Raw genomic sequence first — 20,874 nt, 5'->3', positions numbered from 1 at the left:
GCTCTTATTGATTTTAGGGGCCTCTAGAAAATGATTTGGTGGTCCATGTGGCCCTGATAGCAGAAAGTCAACGGTAAGACATCTAGTTTTATTAAGAATTTCTATTTTAAGGAAGAATTTAATGTGACTAGATCTACAGTCTGGCACAAGTTTTCAAAGACACATAAGTGGGAATATTAACTCAGATTTAAATTGACATGATATTCGTGTTTTTGCTTCTTCAGTAATTGCTACCAAGACCATTACAAAATCTGACTGTAGTTATGCTATGATTAAATCCCTGCATTTATTTTGTTTTATAGCCTGCAAGTTTTTCTGAACACATATGGAATCCAGACTCAGACTCCCCAGCAGGTGGAACCTATTCAGATATGGGCTCAACAGGAACTTGTCAAAGTAAGAGATTTTGCAGTAATAACTTATCTATGTGGTGGTGGTTCGTTCTTTTTTTTTTTTTTTTAAATGCATTTCCTTATTTGCTGACAACCAGACTCATGCTACTTATGTTGCAATGAATTATCTAGCTTTTTGTTTCATTTTAATTAAACTGTAAGATACTTCAAAGTGGGCATTATTGGTTTATAATGCATGCCTGTTTGAAGCATTTAGCAAATAATTGAAGGCTGTGTTCTGCATTTGCACTTAAAGTACATCTTTGACCATAACCCAAAATGTAATTTGTGATGATCTGTTATCTGATCTAGGTAGTATCTAATCACCTTTCAAAGAATTAAAAAAAAAATACAGTGGATCAGTGGACTAAGTCAAGGTTGATCTAGACACACAGTGAATCAGAGACAGATATAGAGATGGCTTTAAGCAACAGACCATGACTTTATTAATTTAACACTGGATAGGTGTGCTGTATTCCCACCCCATGCTGTCACACAACAGGTATTTGCTTGGGTGGAGTGTGGAGTTAGAGGGCTCCCAGAATATAACAAATATCTCAGGGAAGATGCTCCTTGTCCAATGCCTTAGGACAGTTCACTTCTGAATCCTTTTGCCCTCCATGTTTGTGGGAGGATAAAAGGTGCTAAGGGGGGAGCTCAGTCTGCAAAGTCTTAAAGTCTCCCCTTCTCCTATAGACACAGGGTCCAACAGTGAAATCCTGGGTCTCATTTACCTCAGGGAACTGGCCATTTTAGCCATTATCTGCACTGGAAACTGGCTAATGGGGGTACCAGCAATTAGAATGGTCATGGCCATCCACACTGTCTGGCATCTGTATCCAGCCCTTAAAGTCATGAAGACATTGCCAACCCCTGCATCTGTCTAATGGTGTCCATCATCCTTATAGCTTATGCCCAGTGTATTGAATGTACCTATGTGTGATCATTGAGCCTCCTGCCCCCAAAATTATCCTGGTAGTCTTGTGGTTTGGATTCTGATGGGCTCTGTCAACACAGGCTGGCTTGACACCTCCCTGCCAAACTTGCTTAGCGAGCATCTCTGACCAAACCAATTTTGTGCGTGATCATTACCACTTAATCAGTTCCACATCCCTCTGAAAACTAATTCTCAAATTTAGTCTGGTGCAAGCCTCAAGATCATTTTTACCAAGTTGAATACCTCGGCCATCAGTGAGTGCAACAGAGCCATCAGCTGACTCCACAACATAGGTGTTCTGCTATATCACTCAAGGCAGACAGTTTTAGCCTTGAAGCTCAGTTGTGATCCACCTGCTGACCTTATTGCCTGCTTGTGAGCCCCATTCACAACTGAGTGCTGCAGATCCAGACATCAATCCTCCTCCCACTGTCTCTTGCAATCACAAACAACAAAGTTAGTTCAGACCTGGGATGTGCCTATTGGTAGGGTGAACATATATCCTATAACAATCTGATTTCCAGGGCTTGGTTGCCTGGACCTTCTGGAAGTTGAAATCCTCTGATCCTGTTGATTTTGTTGCCCCAAACCTAAGGGAACTCATGCCAGAATTTGCAGGACTGAGATGTAAGTAGGCTAATGCCTTCTTCATGTCCACAGCAAACTGATACCTGCTCAGATAGCTACCATCCCCGGATATGAATAGAGCATATGGTTCCTGGTCCTGTATGTTTTAAAAGGCTTTGATAGCATTCATGGGTTTACCTGCTGATCTGCATATTCCTGGAGCTCTACTGTGGCCCTCTTTCCTGCCTGATCAGTTTTTGAATACTTCAATTTCAGTGAAATTGCTCCTGCGTAAATTGCACATCCAGTAGTTCTAATGCACACCTGAAGCTATCTCCTGTTGTCTGCGGCACTAGTTTAGTAAAAGCACCAAAAAAAGGCAATGACAAATGCTATTTTCAATAGAACTGCTTCCACCCTACAACTGCATACTCTGGGTAAAGCTTCCAATCAGTATGGTTATGGGGGGCCTGTCTTCCTCCCTGCAATCATCTTCTCTGGAACATCCTTCCAAAAGCTTCCTTAATAAAAATCCCCTACTTGAGTCCGTAAGTCCTGCTAGCCTCCAGCAAAACCTGAAGCCAGCAAGGTGACCCAGTATTATGGATGAAGCCAATCCACGGTGCATTAAAGACACTACATTTCTTACCACCTGATGTTCAGGGATGGAGCAGATCCACTGGAGTCCTTCCCTAACTCAGAATTATACAGATTCCACCAAACTGGCCTTGTGCACTCTGACGGGGCAGAGGGTGGTGGGGAGTGGTGGTAGAGGGAGCAATGCTGTTTGTTTGCCAGTTCTAAAGCTGTCAGGAGCCATGTCTTGACAACTGATGAGGCATCACCTGAGGGCCTTAGCTGGTGAATTGGGCAATTTCCTGGAAAATGTCCTCTTGAAATCAAAAGAATGTCAGCAATGCTCTTACCTATGTACATATACTGCACAGATAAGAATGTTAAATAACAGGCAGTGCAAAGCAAATGTCCTCTAAGGCCTCATTTTCCATGAGAACTTTGCTGACTGCCGATTTGATAATTGAGGGTACAATAAATGGTGGATAATCTTGCACCCTCTGTGGTGGTTCTCTATGTATCCAGGAGTGAGAGTCACCTTGTTACTCCCTGACTCTAGTGAGATGGAGTCTTGCTTGTGGTAGCTCCCTACCATCACCAGCCTTTCAGCTACTCAGTGACTCTCCTCTGGGCTATGTTAGTCCTGTGTTTGCCTTGCAGATTAACAAGAGGTGCACCCCAGATCCAAAGTTCCCTTGTGATATTCAGTGCTTGACACTGGCTACTTACAGAAATCCCAGTTTCTTTGCTGCCAAAGGAGCAGTGTACACCAGTTTACCAGTTTTACCTTAAATTGCTGCTTCTGTATAATGCACAGCACCTGTGAGCTCTTTCAATAAAACGAAAGAAAGTTTATTTAAGAAAGAATAGAGATGCCACTAGAAACAAGAGAGTGAAGCGAACCTGCTTACAATATAAAACAAAATCATAAAACACAAACTAGGGCATACACTTATTAGATAGGATAGGTAACAACTACTAAAGTAGGTTCCCTAACCCCATCAACTCCCCACCCCCACCCCCACCCCCCAAAGTGTAGTCTGTTGCTGAGCTGGTTGGCTTCCCAGGAACAAGAATGCACACTTCCGTGAAATACCCCTGCTCAACAAGATGACTCCTCAGTGAATGGATACAGAGTGTTTTTCTTCACCTTGTGATATACTGATTCAGTCTTTCAACTTTACTCGGGACAAGTCTACACGATAAACTTACATCTGTATAACTATGTCACTTGGGGTGTGAAATATCCACACTCCTGAGCAACACAGTTACACTGACCTAATCCTTGGTGTTCCATTTTGTGTGAGACAGTGACCTGATGACCATATCTGCGAAGAGTTGCCATATTCCAAGTTGCAATTTTGGTGGACTGTTGGAGATCCCAGATACAATTGGATGCATTGTCAAAATGTATTGCAGACATGCCTGCTGACATCAGAGGACGCACGTCCCCAGAGGCACTGAGGGGAAATGGCACCAACAAGGCATCTACAGCTGAAAGTAAGGCAGGGGCTTTAACCATGGTGCTGAGTACTAGGTTATTCATGGTTTTAAAAAAAAAAAAAAAAAAAAAAAAAAAGAGTGAACGCTTATCCTGGCAAATACCTCATCCCATTCAGATGAGATGGAGGCGCAGTAATGTGACCCGTTTCCTCGTCTGCCAGTATGGGCTTCACGCTGTGCGACCCGAGCCATTGAGTCTTTCTCAGCAACTTCCTTCACTTCAGGTAGCTAGATGCAGCTTCTGCCCTGCATCTTCATGTTAGCCATCATTTTCAGAGTTCACATTCGAACTCTCCACCTCGCATAATGCCCAAGGTGATATTTCAGACAAATCTTCGTCACTGATGGCATAGCTCCAGCGAGCAATCCCCTACTTCAGATGTTGCACCCCCTCCACCACAAAGAGGTACATGGACCGTCTTGGTATATTGATTGTAGGACTAACAGAAGCAAGGCTAATAGATCACAGACATCACGAGGTGGAAGATTCTTTTCTTCTGTATTCTGGTGGCCCCAACCATCTATATGGGGTAGCACTACTACTGCAAGGTGAGGCCAAGTCCTCCCTGACAACCTGGATGCCCATGTCTCCTTGTTTACTTACTGCCCGTCTTAAACATCGGCATGGTTACCTCACTGTCGTAGTCTATGCGCTGATAGAGGAATCTGCTAACTCAGTTAAAGATCATTTCTATGATCAATTGGAACATCTAGTATGCACAGTCCCTCCACATGATAATCTCATGATCCTGGGTGACCAAAATGCAGTTACTGGCTCCCTGTGAACTGGGCTTGAACAGGTCCTTGGTCATTAAGGTTCAGGCACACCCAATGATAACTCTTGCCGCTTGCTAACACTCTGTGCCTCCCAGAATCTTTCTGTTCTTGGGTTATGGTTCAAGTGGTGACGCATACATCACATGTCATGGATCTCTCGTGGTGGCTTCACTCAGAAGGAGTTGGACCACATCATTACACGTGATAGGCATCTCTTCGCCTTCCATCGAGTATATCATAGTGCAGAATGCATGACGAACACAGATTGTCATCTAGTGGTCACCCGTATGGTGTTGATGCTCCAATGAGCAGGTAAGCCCTCTGCGATGATGATGAAGTTTGACATTGATGCACTCCGTGTGCAAGGTTTAGCCAACAGGTTTTGTGTTGATGTCAGCAAGAGATTCTTGGCTTTAGCTTATCTGCCAAATGACATAGGGGTTGCCTGGTCCCTGTTCAGTTCTGCCCTCAATCTATCTGCTGAGCAAACAATCGGATACAGGCATCTAGCATGCCGACCAAGGCTATTGGAGGAGGCCTTCCAGATAATTAAATTGAAGGCTGCAGCCTGCCAGCATGATGATAAGTGCACTCGTGATCAGTTGAAGTGAAAAATTGAAGCATGGCACTCCACAATCACAAGGCTTATTATAACCAAGTGGCAGATGATGTTGCCCCTGGCTAAGCCAAATTCAACGTAAAGCCAGCTTTCCGTGCCATTCGCAACCTCAGCGGTTGAGAGGTAGTCACTACAAACGATCCTGAATGACAGCCAAGGCCATCCATGTAAATCAGAGGATGCCATTCCCTCAGGCTGGGTGGAAGATTATCACAGTTCCTGAACCATCCTCCACTGTTCAGAGCTGGATGATCTGGCAGTCACTGCGGTTCAGGATCCAGACATTTGTACTGATGCACCACCATTGGGTGAAGTGAAGTGTGCCATCTCTACACTGAAAAACGAATGTGCAACCGGTGCTGATGGCATCCCGTCAGAGCTGCTAAAATATGCTATTAATCCTGTAGCAGAATCACTTCTGGCCATCTTTCATCTGGTGTGGCAAACTGGAACCTTGCTAACTGCCTGGAAGGACGGTATTGTGATCTCACTCTGTAAGGGCAAGAGACGGCACAGTGAATGTAAGAGCTACAGGCTGATCACCTTGCTCTCCATTCCAGGGAACGTGTTTGCACATGTTTTGCTGGCGCACTTGGAGTCTTTGCTACATCAGATGTGTCATCCCCAACAGTCGGGCTTTACGTGGAACAGGTCTACATTAGATGCCATTTTGGCCCTTCGCTTGTTGTCAGAAATGCATCGCAAGTTCAAGAAGCCCCTGCATGTAGCGTATGTTGATCTTAAGGCTATACTTGATTCAGTTGACTGTGTCGCGTTATGGAAGTCTTAAAGGGTGTAGGTGTCCCTACCACTCTGCTGGACTTGATTAGGGAGCTGCATAATGGAACCACTGCCCGTGTTTGTCTGGGGAACTGGATGTCAGCGCCCTTTAAACCAGTATCTGGTGTTAGGCAGGGTTGCGTTCTGACCCCTGCACTCCTGTGTCGGGCAATGGATTTCATAATGCAGCATTCCATCAGGTCTATAGGCATTGATATCGGTGATCTCTTGCTCACAGACCTTACCTTTCGCGCAGGAGAGGAGCCGGTGAGTCCACTAATACTACCAGCCCCTCACAGGGCTGCTTCTCAGCTGCCCTACACCTGGGTATATCTGCAGCTGCCTGTGGCATGAAGCCAGAAGCAGTGCTGCTGTTCATCTCCCATGCGCTTCCAACCCTGTAGCTTAGGGGTCCCAGCTGTCTATTTGCATACTCCTGCAGGGAGGCTGTAACCCAGTTACCCTTTGGTTGCCACTTTTCCCCACCTCAGCCTCCATGCCTGAGTCCCATTGTTTCCTGGTATAAGCACCTTGCGTTCTGCCCCTCCTCCCACTCTTTTTGTGGTTCAGAGTGGAGTATTCACTTGCACACTACAATGGCTGGAGGAATTAATTCCTCCCTTTTGAAACCTGCTGAATGAGGGGCTCTGACTCACCACCTGCTGCCAGAATCCTGGTTCTGGCAGCCTCTGTCCATCAGCAGAGCTCTTCTCCCCAGGCTGTGATGGTTGTTTCTTGCTTCCACTTCTTGATCCTTCGCAGGCCTCAGAAGGTTTCCCCACACCTGTGCACAGCCAGCACTCCTTACTCCAGGGGAGGGGTCACTGCCCCCTTCCTCTAGCGTGCAGGTACACAAATTCTGTTCCTTCTTAGGGTCGAGGGGTATCTAGAGCCAGTGATTGCTTCACAAAGCTCAGCAAAGAAATGACTTCAGCCACAGCTCACAGGAGGAAATGATGGATCCTCCCGGCTTGGCAGTACTGACCCTGTTACTGGCCGCACCTGGCTGCCCAGACCCCCTGTAGCCCACTTACGTCTAAGGCACCATTCTAATTCCTGTTGCTGTGGTTGCTGCAGCCTCTGTGCCCTCCCAGCACCCAACTGCTGATGGTACCCCTGGCCGCATGGCTTCTATAGCCCACTACCGCTGTCACCTAGCTCCCTTTTCTCCATTGGGGGGCAGTCCAAGACTCAGCTATCTGGCCCCCTCAAGCATGGGACAAAGCAGTCACAGAATCAGCTGCAATAACGTGGCCCCCTCCTTGAGTGCTGGAGGCAGGAGTAACAGACTTCCATGGCTGAGCCCCTGTGAGTGAGCAGAGGGCCAGCACTCCTGATCATGGTTAGGTAGCCCCATAGGGTGGGGAAAAGGTGGGGCAGTTCCAGACTGTCCAGCAGTACTGAAATGATCCCTACCCTCGTGATTGCTAGTTATCCACACATTGCCTCTTGTCCCCTGTCTCTCCCAGGAGCAGGGAGGCTAGGTTCCCACCTGAATTCTTCAGCACTGCCCACACTGGATGAAGTTATCTGGCAGCAGCTCATGGGCAAGAAGCTTTTGAAAAGCCCAAGAAGTTTAAATAGATTGGGAGAGGGGACTGGGGGAGCAGCACAAGCGCCCATCAGCCCAGACACTGGAAGGATCTGAGCAGGAGGAGGGGTACATTTCTGCCTCATCAAGCATATGCCCTTGCTCTTGCTTCCCCCCTCCCTTCCAGGCACTTACCAGTCCAGTCATTAACCCATCTTGTTGATGCAGGGGTATGTGAGGGAGTATTTCCTTCCCACACCACCTGCAACAATAAGAGCTGCAGGATTTTGTCTCTTTTTCTTTTCTAGTAGTGTCTCTTCTCCTATTTTGCTTTTTCATCTTTCTCCCTTCTTGTTTCATTTCCTTTTCCTGCTTCTTCCTCCTTTCATCATATTTGCTGTATTTACTTATATTATAATGTATAAACTATATAACACTTTCAAATGTATTTTAAATTAACGCATTTTATATAATGAAGGACTTTTTGTTGTTGTTTTGAACATATTCTGCTAAAAATAATCACAAATGGTAATTTAAAGTCATTTTCCTAATGCCACTATAGCTGTCTTTATTTTTCAGATAAGTCAGTTTGATGTTTAATATACAGTAACTCCTCACTTAACGTCCTCCCACTTTATGTTGTTTCAAAGTTACGTCGCTGCTCAATTAGGGAACATGCTCTTTTAAAGTTGTGCAATGCTCCCTTATAACATCGTTTGGCTGCTGCTCTGTCCACTGCTTGTAAGATTCTTTGGAAGCGCAGCGACTTTACAAGGGAGCATTGCACAAGTTTCTCTTCTCCCCCTCCTCCTCCTCACTCCCACCGCTGCATCTCCACTCCTCCCCTCCCCCCAGAAAGTCCTAAGTGCCACCAAACAGCTGTTTGGTGGCAGGGAAGCACTGGAAGAGAGGAAGAAGAGCAGGGAAGTGCCGCTTCTGCGCTCCTTCCCCTCCCTCCCAGAAAGTCTTAAGTGCAAAGCGCTGGGACAGAGGGGGAGGAGCAGGGAAGCGCCATGTCTCAACTCCTCTCCCGCCCCACCCCTCCCAAAAAAATCCTAAGCCTCCAAACACTTTTTGGGGATTAGTGGGACGTGGCGTGCTCTGGAGAGGAAGTGGAGTGGGGATGGAAAGAGGTGGGCCGGGAGCATCCCCCAGCACAGTCGGTGCCTGTTCTTCTCCAGGGAAGCTGCCACTGTTGCTGTAAAGGTCCTTCCTAGCATCCTTGTCTGTAGTGGGCTGTGTCTGTGTGGGGTAAGCCAGGAGCACTTCCCAACCACGGTACACTGCAGTATATAATGCCTTTTGTCTGCCTCCCAAAAAATGTCCTTGGATTTATTTAACATTGTTTCACTTAAAGTTGCATTTTTCAGGAATATAACTACAACTTCAGTGAGCAGTTACTGCAGTTCAAAATACTCAATTACAAAATTGCAAACTAGCTTAGCCACCAGTGATAGCATTTTAAAACTAAAACTCTAAAATGTGGGGCTCTGTCCAAAGAAATAGTATATATGAAAGGAAGAGCTGAAGAGGAGATATGGAAGTAGAAATATAAGAAGAGAAAAAAGAGTGTAAGGAGTGACAGAAAGATAACCAACAGTTAACAAAGAAGAGGAAGATGAGGTAGACAGGAGGAATGCTGAGGATGGGGAAATTCAAGTAAGTAGAATAAGAAAACAGTTGGTACAAGAGAGCAGTAGAAGTGGAGAATAGACTAAGTGGTAGCAAAATCAAAGAATAGAAAAACAGATGGCAGAGGAGTCCCCTTGACTTTTTGTAAAGGACTCTAGAATCTGGATACCCATTATCACTCCAGACTTGTATTGAAATCTCCAGCTATCATCATTTCTTGCTGCACTGCATTGAACCAACTGGATAGAGAAGGTTAACTTGAAAAACTTCCATTAGTGAATTGTACAGTACTTGAGATATTTTTGGAGATGAACTAGTGTTCTGGCATTTTGAACTAGAGGTGTAGTTGGTAACTAAAACATTGGTTAGCTTAAAGGCACATTTCCAAAAATAAAGAAATGAGGCTGAATCTGAATGATGCAGTTTGCGGATTTTTTTTTTAACTGTAATAGGTGAGGAGATCTATTATTGGAAGATGCAGAGTAGATTGTAGAGCATAGCAGAATTCCCAAAGAAAAATATGGTATTATAGGATTATTAGAATTCCATTTTTATTAATAGAGATAATTCTTGTATATATAAAATATTATAGACTGTTCTAGGGAAGTAGAGCTCCATCTAGTGTTACATTATAATGTGCTTATTACTTGTCATTCATATGGTCTCTGTACTATGTAAGAATAATCAGTTTAACGTGAATGGCAGTTTTTAATTTATGTTATGTATAGACACCATATTAAATGTATTAATATTTTTGACATTGAATGGACTCTCTATCTTTTCCCACTTGAGTATAGTTATTCAGATTGGATAATTGTGATAGGGGACATTTTGTTCATTGCATTGTAGCAGTGTGATTGACAATTCTATATCTCTGTTTACAGCTTTGCAATGAATGAAAATAGCCTTTGTGCTACATATGTAATTTTTTTTAAAATGCTAAAGCCAAACAAGCTGACTCCAAGGCCAATTTACATTGTACCTAGTCTGCAGAACATGGACACATAGGTCAGCGAAGTGGGATTTTTTTTTTCCAAAATAAGGAGGAAAAACTCCCTGCCTTCAGTTTGATAGACAGCTAGAGTCCCATGCCTGTTAGCTGCTCTCCCATCAGCTTCAGTTCACTAGAGGTAGGGTAGCCCTCAAAACAGGTTCTATTCCATGACTTTCTTTCTCTGTTTTGCATTAACTCTCCTTTCTCCCTTGGTAGTTCTATAGTGCTTCATTGGATACAACTTTATTTTGTTACTTTTTGCAGCAAGTTGACTTTTCTTCTGGAAGATCATCCTGCTGTAGAACTAGTAACCACAGTTTTCTACAGTATATGAGGCTCAAAAAAACAGCAGATGATTTGAGCTGGCTAGAGTTGATGTGTTCAGTGAGACTTTGTTGTTTTCAAATATTCTAAATAGTGAGATTTCCTGCTATTACAATTAATTTACAGTTGCTGTTGGCTTATCACTTCTCATCACTGTGTGATTGGCACATGGGTTAACCTAGCCCAGATGTAATCAGCCGCACTGCAAAACTCTACCCAAGCTACTGTGTTCTCACATATGCTGTACTCCTCCACATGTCTTTAGGATTTCTGGGGGCATATCCCATGGATCTTTATGCTGCAATAAGATGAGCCACTCTCATTCTTTCCCAGCCAATTGTGGGAAAATATTTGTCTTTCTGGGGACACTGAGGTGGGGGGAAATTGTGGGAAGGCATAGGAGGACTGTCAGCAATTGCATGATTTATCCTGTGTCTGACTACGCCACTGATGGGTTTGGTGACAGAGACTCCCTTGGTACTGTCTGTCACCTGACATGCTGGAATTACCATGAGACAGACATTTCAGCTGGCTGCAACACAGACCCAGGGTCTGAACCATGCCCCCAAAGCCGCAGACTTGAACCAAAAACTGCTCAGCAAGTCACCCAACTCCTGCACCCAGACACCCAGTTCCCAGTGGGATCCAAACCCCAAATAAATCCGTTTTACTCTGTATAAAGCTTATACAGGGTAAACTCATAAATTGTCCGCTCTGTATAACACTGATAGAGAGAGATGCACAGCTGTTTGCTCCCCCAGGTATTAATCACTTACTCTGGGTTAAATAATAGAAGTGATTTTATTAAATATAAAAAGTAAGATTTAAGTGGTTTCAAGTAATAACTGATCGAACTAAGTAAGTTACCAAGCAAAATAAAACAAAACACACAAATCTAAGCCTAATATGTTAAGAAACCGAATACAAGTAAATCTCACCCCTGATACAATCCTTGTTTGTTCCAGCTCAGATGGGAACTAAGGGATTTCTCCATGATTGGCAGCCCCTTTGTTCTGTTCCACCCCCTTTTATAGTTTTGGCACAAGGCAGGAATCCTTTGTCTCTCCCTGGGTTCCCACCCCTCTTTCTAAATGGAAAAGCTCCAGGTTTAAGATGGATTCTAGTATCTAGTATCCTGATGTCACTTATAAAATTCTAGGAAATTTAGTTCCATTTTAATAATGGTAAGCTTGTCATCTAAAATCACCCAAACAGAATGGGAGTTGCAGATATTTTTTTTTCAAAGATTTAATTTGCATGTGTACTCTCATTTACCCACGGCTCAATAGTTGTGACATATTTCTATTATATATTGACTGATCTGATACAGCACAGTGTTGTAAACCTCACATATTAATGAATACATTGCCACGCAGGAAAACAAGATATTTAATCTAAAAATATTCTGTTCGTAAAACGGTATAAGCCAAAAATTAATGCCTAAGTCAGCTAACATCAACATTTGCTTTAATGATTGGTCTAGGGTAGATAGTTTGATTAAGTTGGGGAAGTTTTGAGATTTCTGAATAGGAATTTGGAATGAATCAACCTAGTCAATAGAACATGAATTCCCATTACAACGTAAGGCCCAATTCCGAAACTTGCCGCACGTAGGCAGGAGTCAGTGGTGCTGTGCACAGGTTCTGGAGTGCACCCAAAGCTCAAGGATCAGACCCTAATTCAGTTCTGTGTGGTAGCTTCTGCTGAAGAGACCCAGGACTATAAGTGCTGTGATGTTCAGGGTCATGACTGAGCTGCTAACAATACAACAGTGTTTAACTGCTCCTGTTCGCTAGCTCATCTGGTCGCTTAGGAGTGGGCTTTTTAAAGCCCTGGCCTTCCTGAGTAGGCCCGCCCCCTCATTAAGGATTGATGAGTGGTGAAAGGCTTAGGGATCAAAGCCTCGTTAAGCAGCTTTCAGCCTTGCTTAGCAGGCTGCTAGGCTCAGCACACACACGGCCAGCACGTGGTCCCCCAAACAAACAGACCACACAGTATATTTCAGTCAAGCAGCATGCACACAACATACACGCACACTGCAGACAACAAACTTACCCCAAGGGTCACGTAATCGCTCCTCCTTCACCTGGAGAACTCCCTCATGAAACTCCCCTGTTAGCTACTCCTGTTCGCTAGCTCTCAATCAAAGAAAAAGAAGTAGTTCTTCACACAATGCACAGTCAACTTGTGGAACTCTTTGCCAGAGGATGTTGTGAAGGCCAAGACTATAACAGGGTTCAAAAAAGAACTAAATAAATTCATGGAGGATAGGTCCATCAATGGCTATTAACCAGGATGGACAGGGATGGTGTCCCTAGCATCTGTTTTCCAGAAGCTGCAAATGGGCGATTACTTGTTCTGTTCATTCCCTCTGGGGCTTCTGCAATTGGCTGCTGTCGGAAGACAGGATACTGGGCTAGATGGACCTTTGGTCTGACCCAGTATGGCCGTTCTTATGTTCTCATGCTAGTAAAGAGCATCTTTGAGATGCTTACATAGCTCCTACTTCACACCATGCTGATATTAGCAACTGTTATCCATCCCTCTCCTTTCATAAGCAATACGTTATTTTAAAAGGAGGGTTGGAGGACGATATAGCCCAGAGGTACACAGCAGAGATATAATGAAGGTCAGTACTGGTGATCTGCCAGAGGTGATGTGGCTTTCATTATATTGAACATGGTTAGTCAGTGAAGAGAGTATTAGTTAAGATGTAAGTAATCAATATATTTCCTATATGAATTTAATAAGTACTTCACTTTTTGCTCCCTTATTTATCAAAATACTGGGCCAAATTCAGTCCTTGGGTTTCACTTTTAGTCAAGTTTTATCTGTTTTTCTCAGTTCTTTTACTGTGATACAGATGTATGTTCAAAAAGCCAATAGGAAGAAGAATTGTAATGGTTTTATATTTATGCCTTCCTCTAAAAAGAGCTGAATTCATGTTTCTGGTGGTGTTAATGCTGGGGTCAAAATCAAGAAGGACCTGAATTTTGTCTGTGTAACTGGATGGTCTTACAATGTCACAATTATTATTTCTTTCAGGCTTACTTTCATTTGGGGATTAATGACAAACTGGGATTATCTGGAAGACCCGACAGGCCTATTGGATGCCTTGGAACTTCAAAGGTCATTGCAAGAAGTGATTCATTTGATAATTAGCATATACTCCAGACAAATTCTGGATTATTCTGTGAAGACAGAATACTATTTAAGTTGTTAAATTTACTAAATGTAATCTTCTTTTCTGCATGTAAATCTTATTGTTTATTACAAAATGTTTTTAATATAGTTTGTAAACCCATTAAGGACAAAGCATAAGCTATCTCACAATTCAATTATTTCACGCCTTATCTAAGCACCTAATTACAGCAATATTTACTCACCCAAGACAAGCTTGATCATGATGGGGTGAACTGCTGTGATTAGAAAAAGAATGTGGATTTGCACACTGTGTAAGAACAAGGATTCTTCAGATTAGATTTTTCAGTTATCCTTTTTACAGATCCTTATTACTCTGACAGTTCTGCAAGACTACATCTGTGTTTTCACTTTTTAAACTGTATTAATGTTAGTTTCATATATTTTAAAGAAATGGGTAATGTTAGCTTTTTCTCCCTACAGATTTATCGAATACTAGGAAAGACTGTTGTTTGCTACCCAATCATTTTTGATCTAAGTGACTTCTACATGTCTCAGGATGTTATGCTGTTGATTGATGACATTAAGGTATTTATCTGTTGTTTATCTTATGCAACCTGATGAAATAAGTCCTATATTAAGAACAAATTGTGCAGTTCTAAAGGTTTGATGAAATGTAGGATTGAAAAGGGGAGATGAGAAAATATGTAGTCTGGATACCTTACTATGTAAAGTGGGCAAGCAAAGTTATGGTGAGAAGAACAATGCAAATATTAGCATTAATATACTGTTAGACTAGTGCAGGCCCTAGTGGATGTTCTGTGGTGGCAGAAAGCTAACTTCAGTAGGGGGTGAGAATGCAGTGGCACAACATGCGCAAATCCCTGTTTTCCAGGGAAACTGGCAAGCACAAGCCCCAAAGGCAGATACTTTTGGCTGGGGCAAGGGGCATGGCCAGTTCACTTAAGGGATGCTTTGATTGAAAGCCTCACCTGATGGGGCTTTTCTGGAGTCCTGGCCACAAATTAAAACTTGCCTTCCTTGGGTGAAACACAGTTAAGGGCAGCGGTGCAGATTAGAGCTATGTGAATAACTGGTTGTTCAGTTTGCTGCAAGGACTGGAACCTGGCTGTGCCCCATCCCAAATCAGTACCCTAGCTACCAGGCTGTAGGGTCATTCCTCTCTCTCAGGTCAGTTTAATATTTAATTATTTATGCAAAGTGAGACAGCATCAACAGGAGAAATTGAGAGAGACCCACCATAGAATACCTATTAGTCCTAGGGGCAGGGCATTCATCTGCAAGTTCAAATCAGGCAGAGCAGGGATGTGAATCTGGGTCTTCCTCTTCCCAAGTGAGTGTTCTAACCAATGGGGCTGTCAAGTATCAGACCCTCTTCAGTTTCGAAAATGGCACCTAAGGCCCCTTATGAATCTATCCTGACTTTTTTTTTTTGATGAAACTAACCAGTGAATTCATGTCAAATAGGTGAATAGTTTCAATTGACCTGAAACTGCATTTTTTGGCAAATACTCTATTTGAAAAAATGTCACCTGGTTCTAGTGCTAACATCACCCGCCCTATTCCCCCATCCTCACAGTGAAATGACCTGGACTGCAGCAGCTACTTCTGGTGTATAAAAGCTGCCAATTATCTCCCCTGTGCTTTCACTGACTATTCACATCAGAATCCTATTTATACAGATCAATAGATGTAATCCAATATTTCATTCTGCTCAGCCTGGTGACTTGGTTGGTTTGTGCCTCACCTATAGTGGGAGCAGTGTTGTTATAAAGCTGTGGCCATGTAGTCTCTGCAAATGGCTTACATTCTTCAGAAAAAAATAAATAACTGAAAAAATTGATTGATTGTTTGGGATTTGAAATCTGTTGGGTTTATAGCAGTACCCTTTATTTTAGGTTGTTTGTTAAAGTTATAATATATTGTAATGTATGTTTCCTGGCATGAATCACATACATTTTTATGTTTACCTAGAATGCATTACAGTTCATTAAGCAATATTGGAAAATGCATGGTCGTCCCCTGTTCCTCGTGCTTATCCGTGAAGATAACATAAGGTATGGAATACATGTGAAGGTCATTATTTGTAATGTGATTTTTCACATTTTTAATATTAATGTGTTTGTTTTTAAAATTATAGGGGAAGCAGATTCAATCCAATATTAGATATGCTGGCAGCCTTTAAAAAGGGAGTTGTTGGAGGAGTGAAGGTTCATGCTGATAGAGTGCAGGTATTGGTTTTCTTTTTTTTCCTTCTTTTCTTCTAAATATTCCATTCATACTGTGGCGTTAGTCTGTGTTAGTCCATGAACTGTGAATTATTTCTATAGACATTTTTATTCCATCAAAATTCTTTGGTTTCTCCTGTGACTTTTTAATACCTCACTGAGTGTTATAAAATTAAAGATGGGCTAAAGTCAAGGGTTCTGCTTTTTCTTTAAAGCCCTTTGTTCAGTTTCTGCATATTATAAATCATGCTTTCTCTAAGCAGGAGCACAGGGCCTTGATATTTTCTGTAAAGGTCCTTTTAATGTGGCAGGGAATCTATTTTATTTTTTTACTTCCAGCCATCTGTCTTGTGGAATTTATCACAAAAGGGCAAGTCCTTGATATCAAGGGTTAAGGACTCTATTCTGGGTCATATCAACAGCAGGGAAAAGTGTGTATTTCACATGGTAACTAACATTAAAATTCTAGTCAGTTTTAATACATTAGCTGTTGAAGATAAATTTTAAGGGGGAGACTAGGGTTTACTGCAGACAGCTAACATGTTAAAGTTACAAAGAGAACATTCCTAGCTCTAACAAATGCTTTCAATGACTATTTAAATGAAAAATTGTGAATTACAGCAATCACACCTAGTTCATAAAATCTCTGGCTATGGTAAGTTAGAGTTCCTGATGTAAATGTCATTGCAATCCATGCAGAGTGCTGCCTGCAGGCTCCAGGGGGCTTTTGATGTTTATCTGGAATGCCTCCTTTTTATTACTTTGTATTTTATTAAACTGATATATTGTCACAAGAAACATTTCTCAAACATTATCTACACAGTGAGCTCTTACCTTATTTTACACAATGTACTATTTCGAAGTCCTCAGCAAACCATTGTTCCACTCCACATTCAATTCCCTTCCTTGAAGATTCTTTACATAATTAATAAGCCTTTTAGAATTGTTGTATGTATTTGACAATCACTGCTGTTTTATGTTGTCTTTCTTATTCATGAAGGGTGCAAAAACATTTCAGTAACCTTTTTAACTGGCTTGGTTCTAAGATGGTTTTCATCAAGGTTGTGTTGTGCTGTGTCTTGGTTTTCTATGTGCTCTGGGTTTTCACCATCCAATTCCAATCATGGGCACCAAAAATTTGAGATGAGCATTGTTGACTAATGCGACACTAGTAAATAAGGTTACATACTCTGCCCCACACCCCTGAGTATCTCTTCATGATATATTTCTTTGAAAACCTACTGAGATTTTTCCAGGAATATATTGTTAAAATAGCTCTGAGGGTAAGTAATCATTTCCCCAGGATTCAGTATAATATATAGTGACTAGGTTAGGTTTATATTATATTAACTATGATACAGTGACTGTTTACTTCTTACTATACTTTTAAACTAAGGATGGGGAAACTGATTTGGGTGAAATAAGGATCATCTTGAATCTTTGATTCCTCTCAATTCTAAACATTTATTTGAGGTTTTGTAGAGTTTTAGGAAGTCTTATTATCCCCTTTCCCCCTTCTCACCCAAAATTTGTAGGCACTGCTGATCAACTGAGAATTATTTATTAGATAGAAAATAGTGAATATGTTCCTTTAGTCTAAGAATTGTCTTACAAACTTACCATGCAGTTTGGTCAGCTGATATTTTATGCCAAATGTGCAGAAAATGCAAGAATTTCCACTACATGAACTGCAAAAGCTCAGTCATTTAATTTCCTGAATATAGTGTCATATTTTGGAAACTGTGCATTTCGTTAAAGAGGAAAAAGTCCTGAAAAAGTGGCTGAGGTTGCAAAAAGGTGGTAAAGCATTATCTATTTAAACAATATACTGTATACTGCTTTTTCATAATTTATATTGTGTGTGTACATTTGTATGCACGTGTCTGAACATGTACAGATAGGCTTTAAAAACTTAATTCACAAAAAGGGGTGTACAATCTTTGCTTGTGACGTACGTTAAAATGTATTCATCCTTTCAGGCAGCATATAATTAGGCTTGGCAGAATTCAATTTTTTTTTTTTAATAATTTTAACAGACAATATCTATTTAATGACAGTAAATGTTGAGATTCAAAAAGTTTAAACTTTATAACTATTAAAACTTAAATTGTCCACATGTCAAAATATACAAAGTAAATATTCTTAAATCAAATTCTAATAGTTCTCAAGCAGCATTTTTCTTTGCCTAACTGTAAATTTCGATTATCGATGGAAATACTTTTTGTCTGTTTGTATGTGCCTAGTAAAATTGACAATTACTTATTAAAAACCTAGTCCTTCCAAGCCTACAAATAATTTGTATGGTTTCCAGGACTGTTCTTAATATTTTTTACTTTCATTGTCTGTAACTGCTTCCATCGTCAGCTGTGTTCTGAAGGATTATGTATGTCAGAAAGATGACTGGGGAAATCAGCAATACAAAAAAACAAAAACAAAAAAAACAAGCAGCTTTTTATTTTCACAATCAACTTTACTGTAAACTGCAGAATGGAAACTGAGTTTAAAAGTTCACAGGACATGCATCCAGTTTTTTTTTCTCCTATTGACAACTATCAAAACACAATGTTTTTTAAGAAAGTCCTTTTAAAAACTGCTTTATTAGAACAGATTTCCTTTAGAAGTACATACATTTGAAATTCATATGAATATTAAATGAATTAATTGTAATCAATAAGCATACTAAAATATTAATGACAGAAGCTTAACATTGTTATGAAAGAGAGAGACCAGGAGAGAGAGAGCGTGCAAATATTTGTCTTTAGAAGTGTGTGTGTGTGTACATATGTATATATGTATGGTGACAAGAGAGAAGTACTTCTAGACTAAGGAATGACTAAGAATAAGGAATCTCAATAGATTTGCTATGCTGGGAGTTGGGTGAAACCTTATTGAAGGTTGTGGGCATAACAGGTGCTCTTCATTCAAGATAAATGTAAAAAGCAATTAAATAACCCAGAGCCAGGAATTATGGCCTTAGGGATTCCCCTCCTTGCGGGAGATTGACTGGGGACAAGACCTGCTCCTCCACCCCAGGCAGCTGTGGAGCTCCTGGGGAGAGGAAGCCCCAGAGTTATGATTTCTGGAGCTGGGAGGCTTGGGCCCTGGCTGTCTGGGTGTGGGCTGGCTGGGCACACAATGGCTACAGCTGGGCTTGGTACCCCAGGGGACACTCTGCCATGCATACCCGACAGCTAAGCCTACTCCCTGCATGCTACTGGGCTCAGATCTGCTGAGGAGTCACCATCTCCACGTCCTGTCTCTGCTGTGTGTGACCAAAGGTGGGTCTGGGTCCCCTGCCCTGTCCCCTCTTGGTGCACCTCTGCACATTAATGCATACTATAAGAGGAGAGAATGGCTACTTTACAATTACTGGTTCTTCAGGATGATAATGTCAGTATGTTCCCATGACCTGCTCTCTATCCCTGCTCTTTGGATTTCTGAGCAACGTGAGGTACCTGGACACCCACAATGGAAGCCACACTGACTACATCTCAAAGAACCACAGTTGCTGTAGGGTTTGTAACCAGTTTTTCTGCAATTGTAGAAACAAGGCCTTCCTAAGCTCTTTTGGTTTGTGGTGATAACATACTATACCTGCTACTCATGAACAGGAAAAGGTGCATGAAGCTAAAGAGAAATTGGTATTTTAAAATATAGCAGTTTCTTATAAGTCTAACTCAAATGTTCCTGTTTAGTAGGGGGGAATTTGTTATGTTCCTGATCTCAGAATTGGTATGTGCAGTGTACAGACTGATACTGTTTTGATGAGTGCTTCTTTTTTTCCTCCCCAGACATTAATATCTGGAGCAGTTGTTGAACAACTTGACTTTCTACGAATCAGTGAAACAGAAGAGTAAGGATATGAGGGAGATCTAATTACAGTGTTTTTCACAATTAAAATGTCTTCCGAACTGTGGACAATTAAATAATTATTTTTTCAGGCCTCCCGATTTTAAGAGTTTTGAGGAGCTGGAACTTCCAAAACATTCAAAAGTCAAGAGACAAACTAGTACTCCAAATGTTTCTGAACTTGAACAACAACCAGAAGTAAATATTAATGACTGGAAAATCAGGTCGACTTATGAGATTCTTCAGAAACTGCATGTAAGAAAATTGGAGAAATTGTTCTATAGTTTAGTTCTAGTTTCCATCAGACTATGGCTATGTCTTCGCTACCCGCCGTATCGGCGGGTAGCAATCGATTCCTCGGGGATCGATATATCGCGTCTCATCTAGACGCGATATATCGATCCCCGAACGCGCTTATATCGATTCCGGAACTCCACCAACCCCAACGGAGTTGCGGAGTCGACATGGGGAGCCGTGGACATCGATCCCGCGCCGTGAGGACGGTGAGTAATTCGATATTAGATACTTCGACTTCAGCTACATTATTCACGTAGCTGAAGTTGCGTATCTGAGATCGATTTTCCCCCGTAGTGTAGACCAGCCCTATATTTTGTTTGTTTTAATTCTGGTAGTTAACAGCACATTCTTCAGATGAACATGGTTAACATTGTCACTCCAGCAGCCACTCCCAGCAGCTTTCTTGGCCAGGATCTCTTTTTTATTAAATGTTCGTTGATTTTTTTCATAAAGAAACAGATAATGAAAAGTACAAAAAGATAAATGACTTCTAGTTAGTATATATTTTCAAATACCACATGCTTCACAGGCTCTTTAATAGAATTATACGATAATGCAATCGTACAGCCCTTGTCAAAGCTGCAAGACCAGACAATACTATGTAGAGATAACATGTTAAGAGTGGAGGTAATAAAACAGGAGACGACATACATAAATAGGGAGAGGAGGGAAGGAATGGACTAAGGCGAAGGGAAACAGAGAAGGGCTT

General features: G+C 41.7%; 1 protein-coding gene across 6 annotated transcripts in view; it reads left to right on the top strand.

Annotated features, from left to right (window-relative positions):
* Positions 1-20,874, top strand: part of PHKB (phosphorylase kinase regulatory subunit beta) — a 206,971-nt gene that overhangs the window by 140,269 nt on the left and 45,828 nt on the right. For all 6 annotated transcript variants that reach the window (XM_030581825.1, XM_030581823.1, XM_030581826.1 and 3 more), the window contains 8 exons: positions 18-73; positions 303-396; positions 13,675-13,758; positions 14,254-14,358; positions 15,766-15,848; positions 15,932-16,022; positions 19,811-19,872; positions 19,961-20,123. In XM_030581825.1, coding sequence (XP_030437685.1) covers positions 18-73; positions 303-396; positions 13,675-13,758; positions 14,254-14,358; positions 15,766-15,848; positions 15,932-16,022; positions 19,811-19,872; positions 19,961-20,123 — 738 coding nt within the window. The remainder of the gene's footprint in view (positions 1-17; positions 74-302; positions 397-13,674; positions 13,759-14,253; positions 14,359-15,765; positions 15,849-15,931; positions 16,023-19,810; positions 19,873-19,960; positions 20,124-20,874) is intronic.

The sequence above is a fragment of the Gopherus evgoodei genome, chromosome 12, assembly GCF_007399415.2.
Source record: "Gopherus evgoodei ecotype Sinaloan lineage chromosome 12, rGopEvg1_v1.p, whole genome shotgun sequence".
In the NCBI taxonomy this organism is placed as follows: Eukaryota; Metazoa; Chordata; order Testudines; family Testudinidae; genus Gopherus; species Gopherus evgoodei.
The sequence above is the reverse complement of the archived record's forward strand: the minus strand, read 5'-3'. Positions and strand labels throughout refer to the sequence as shown.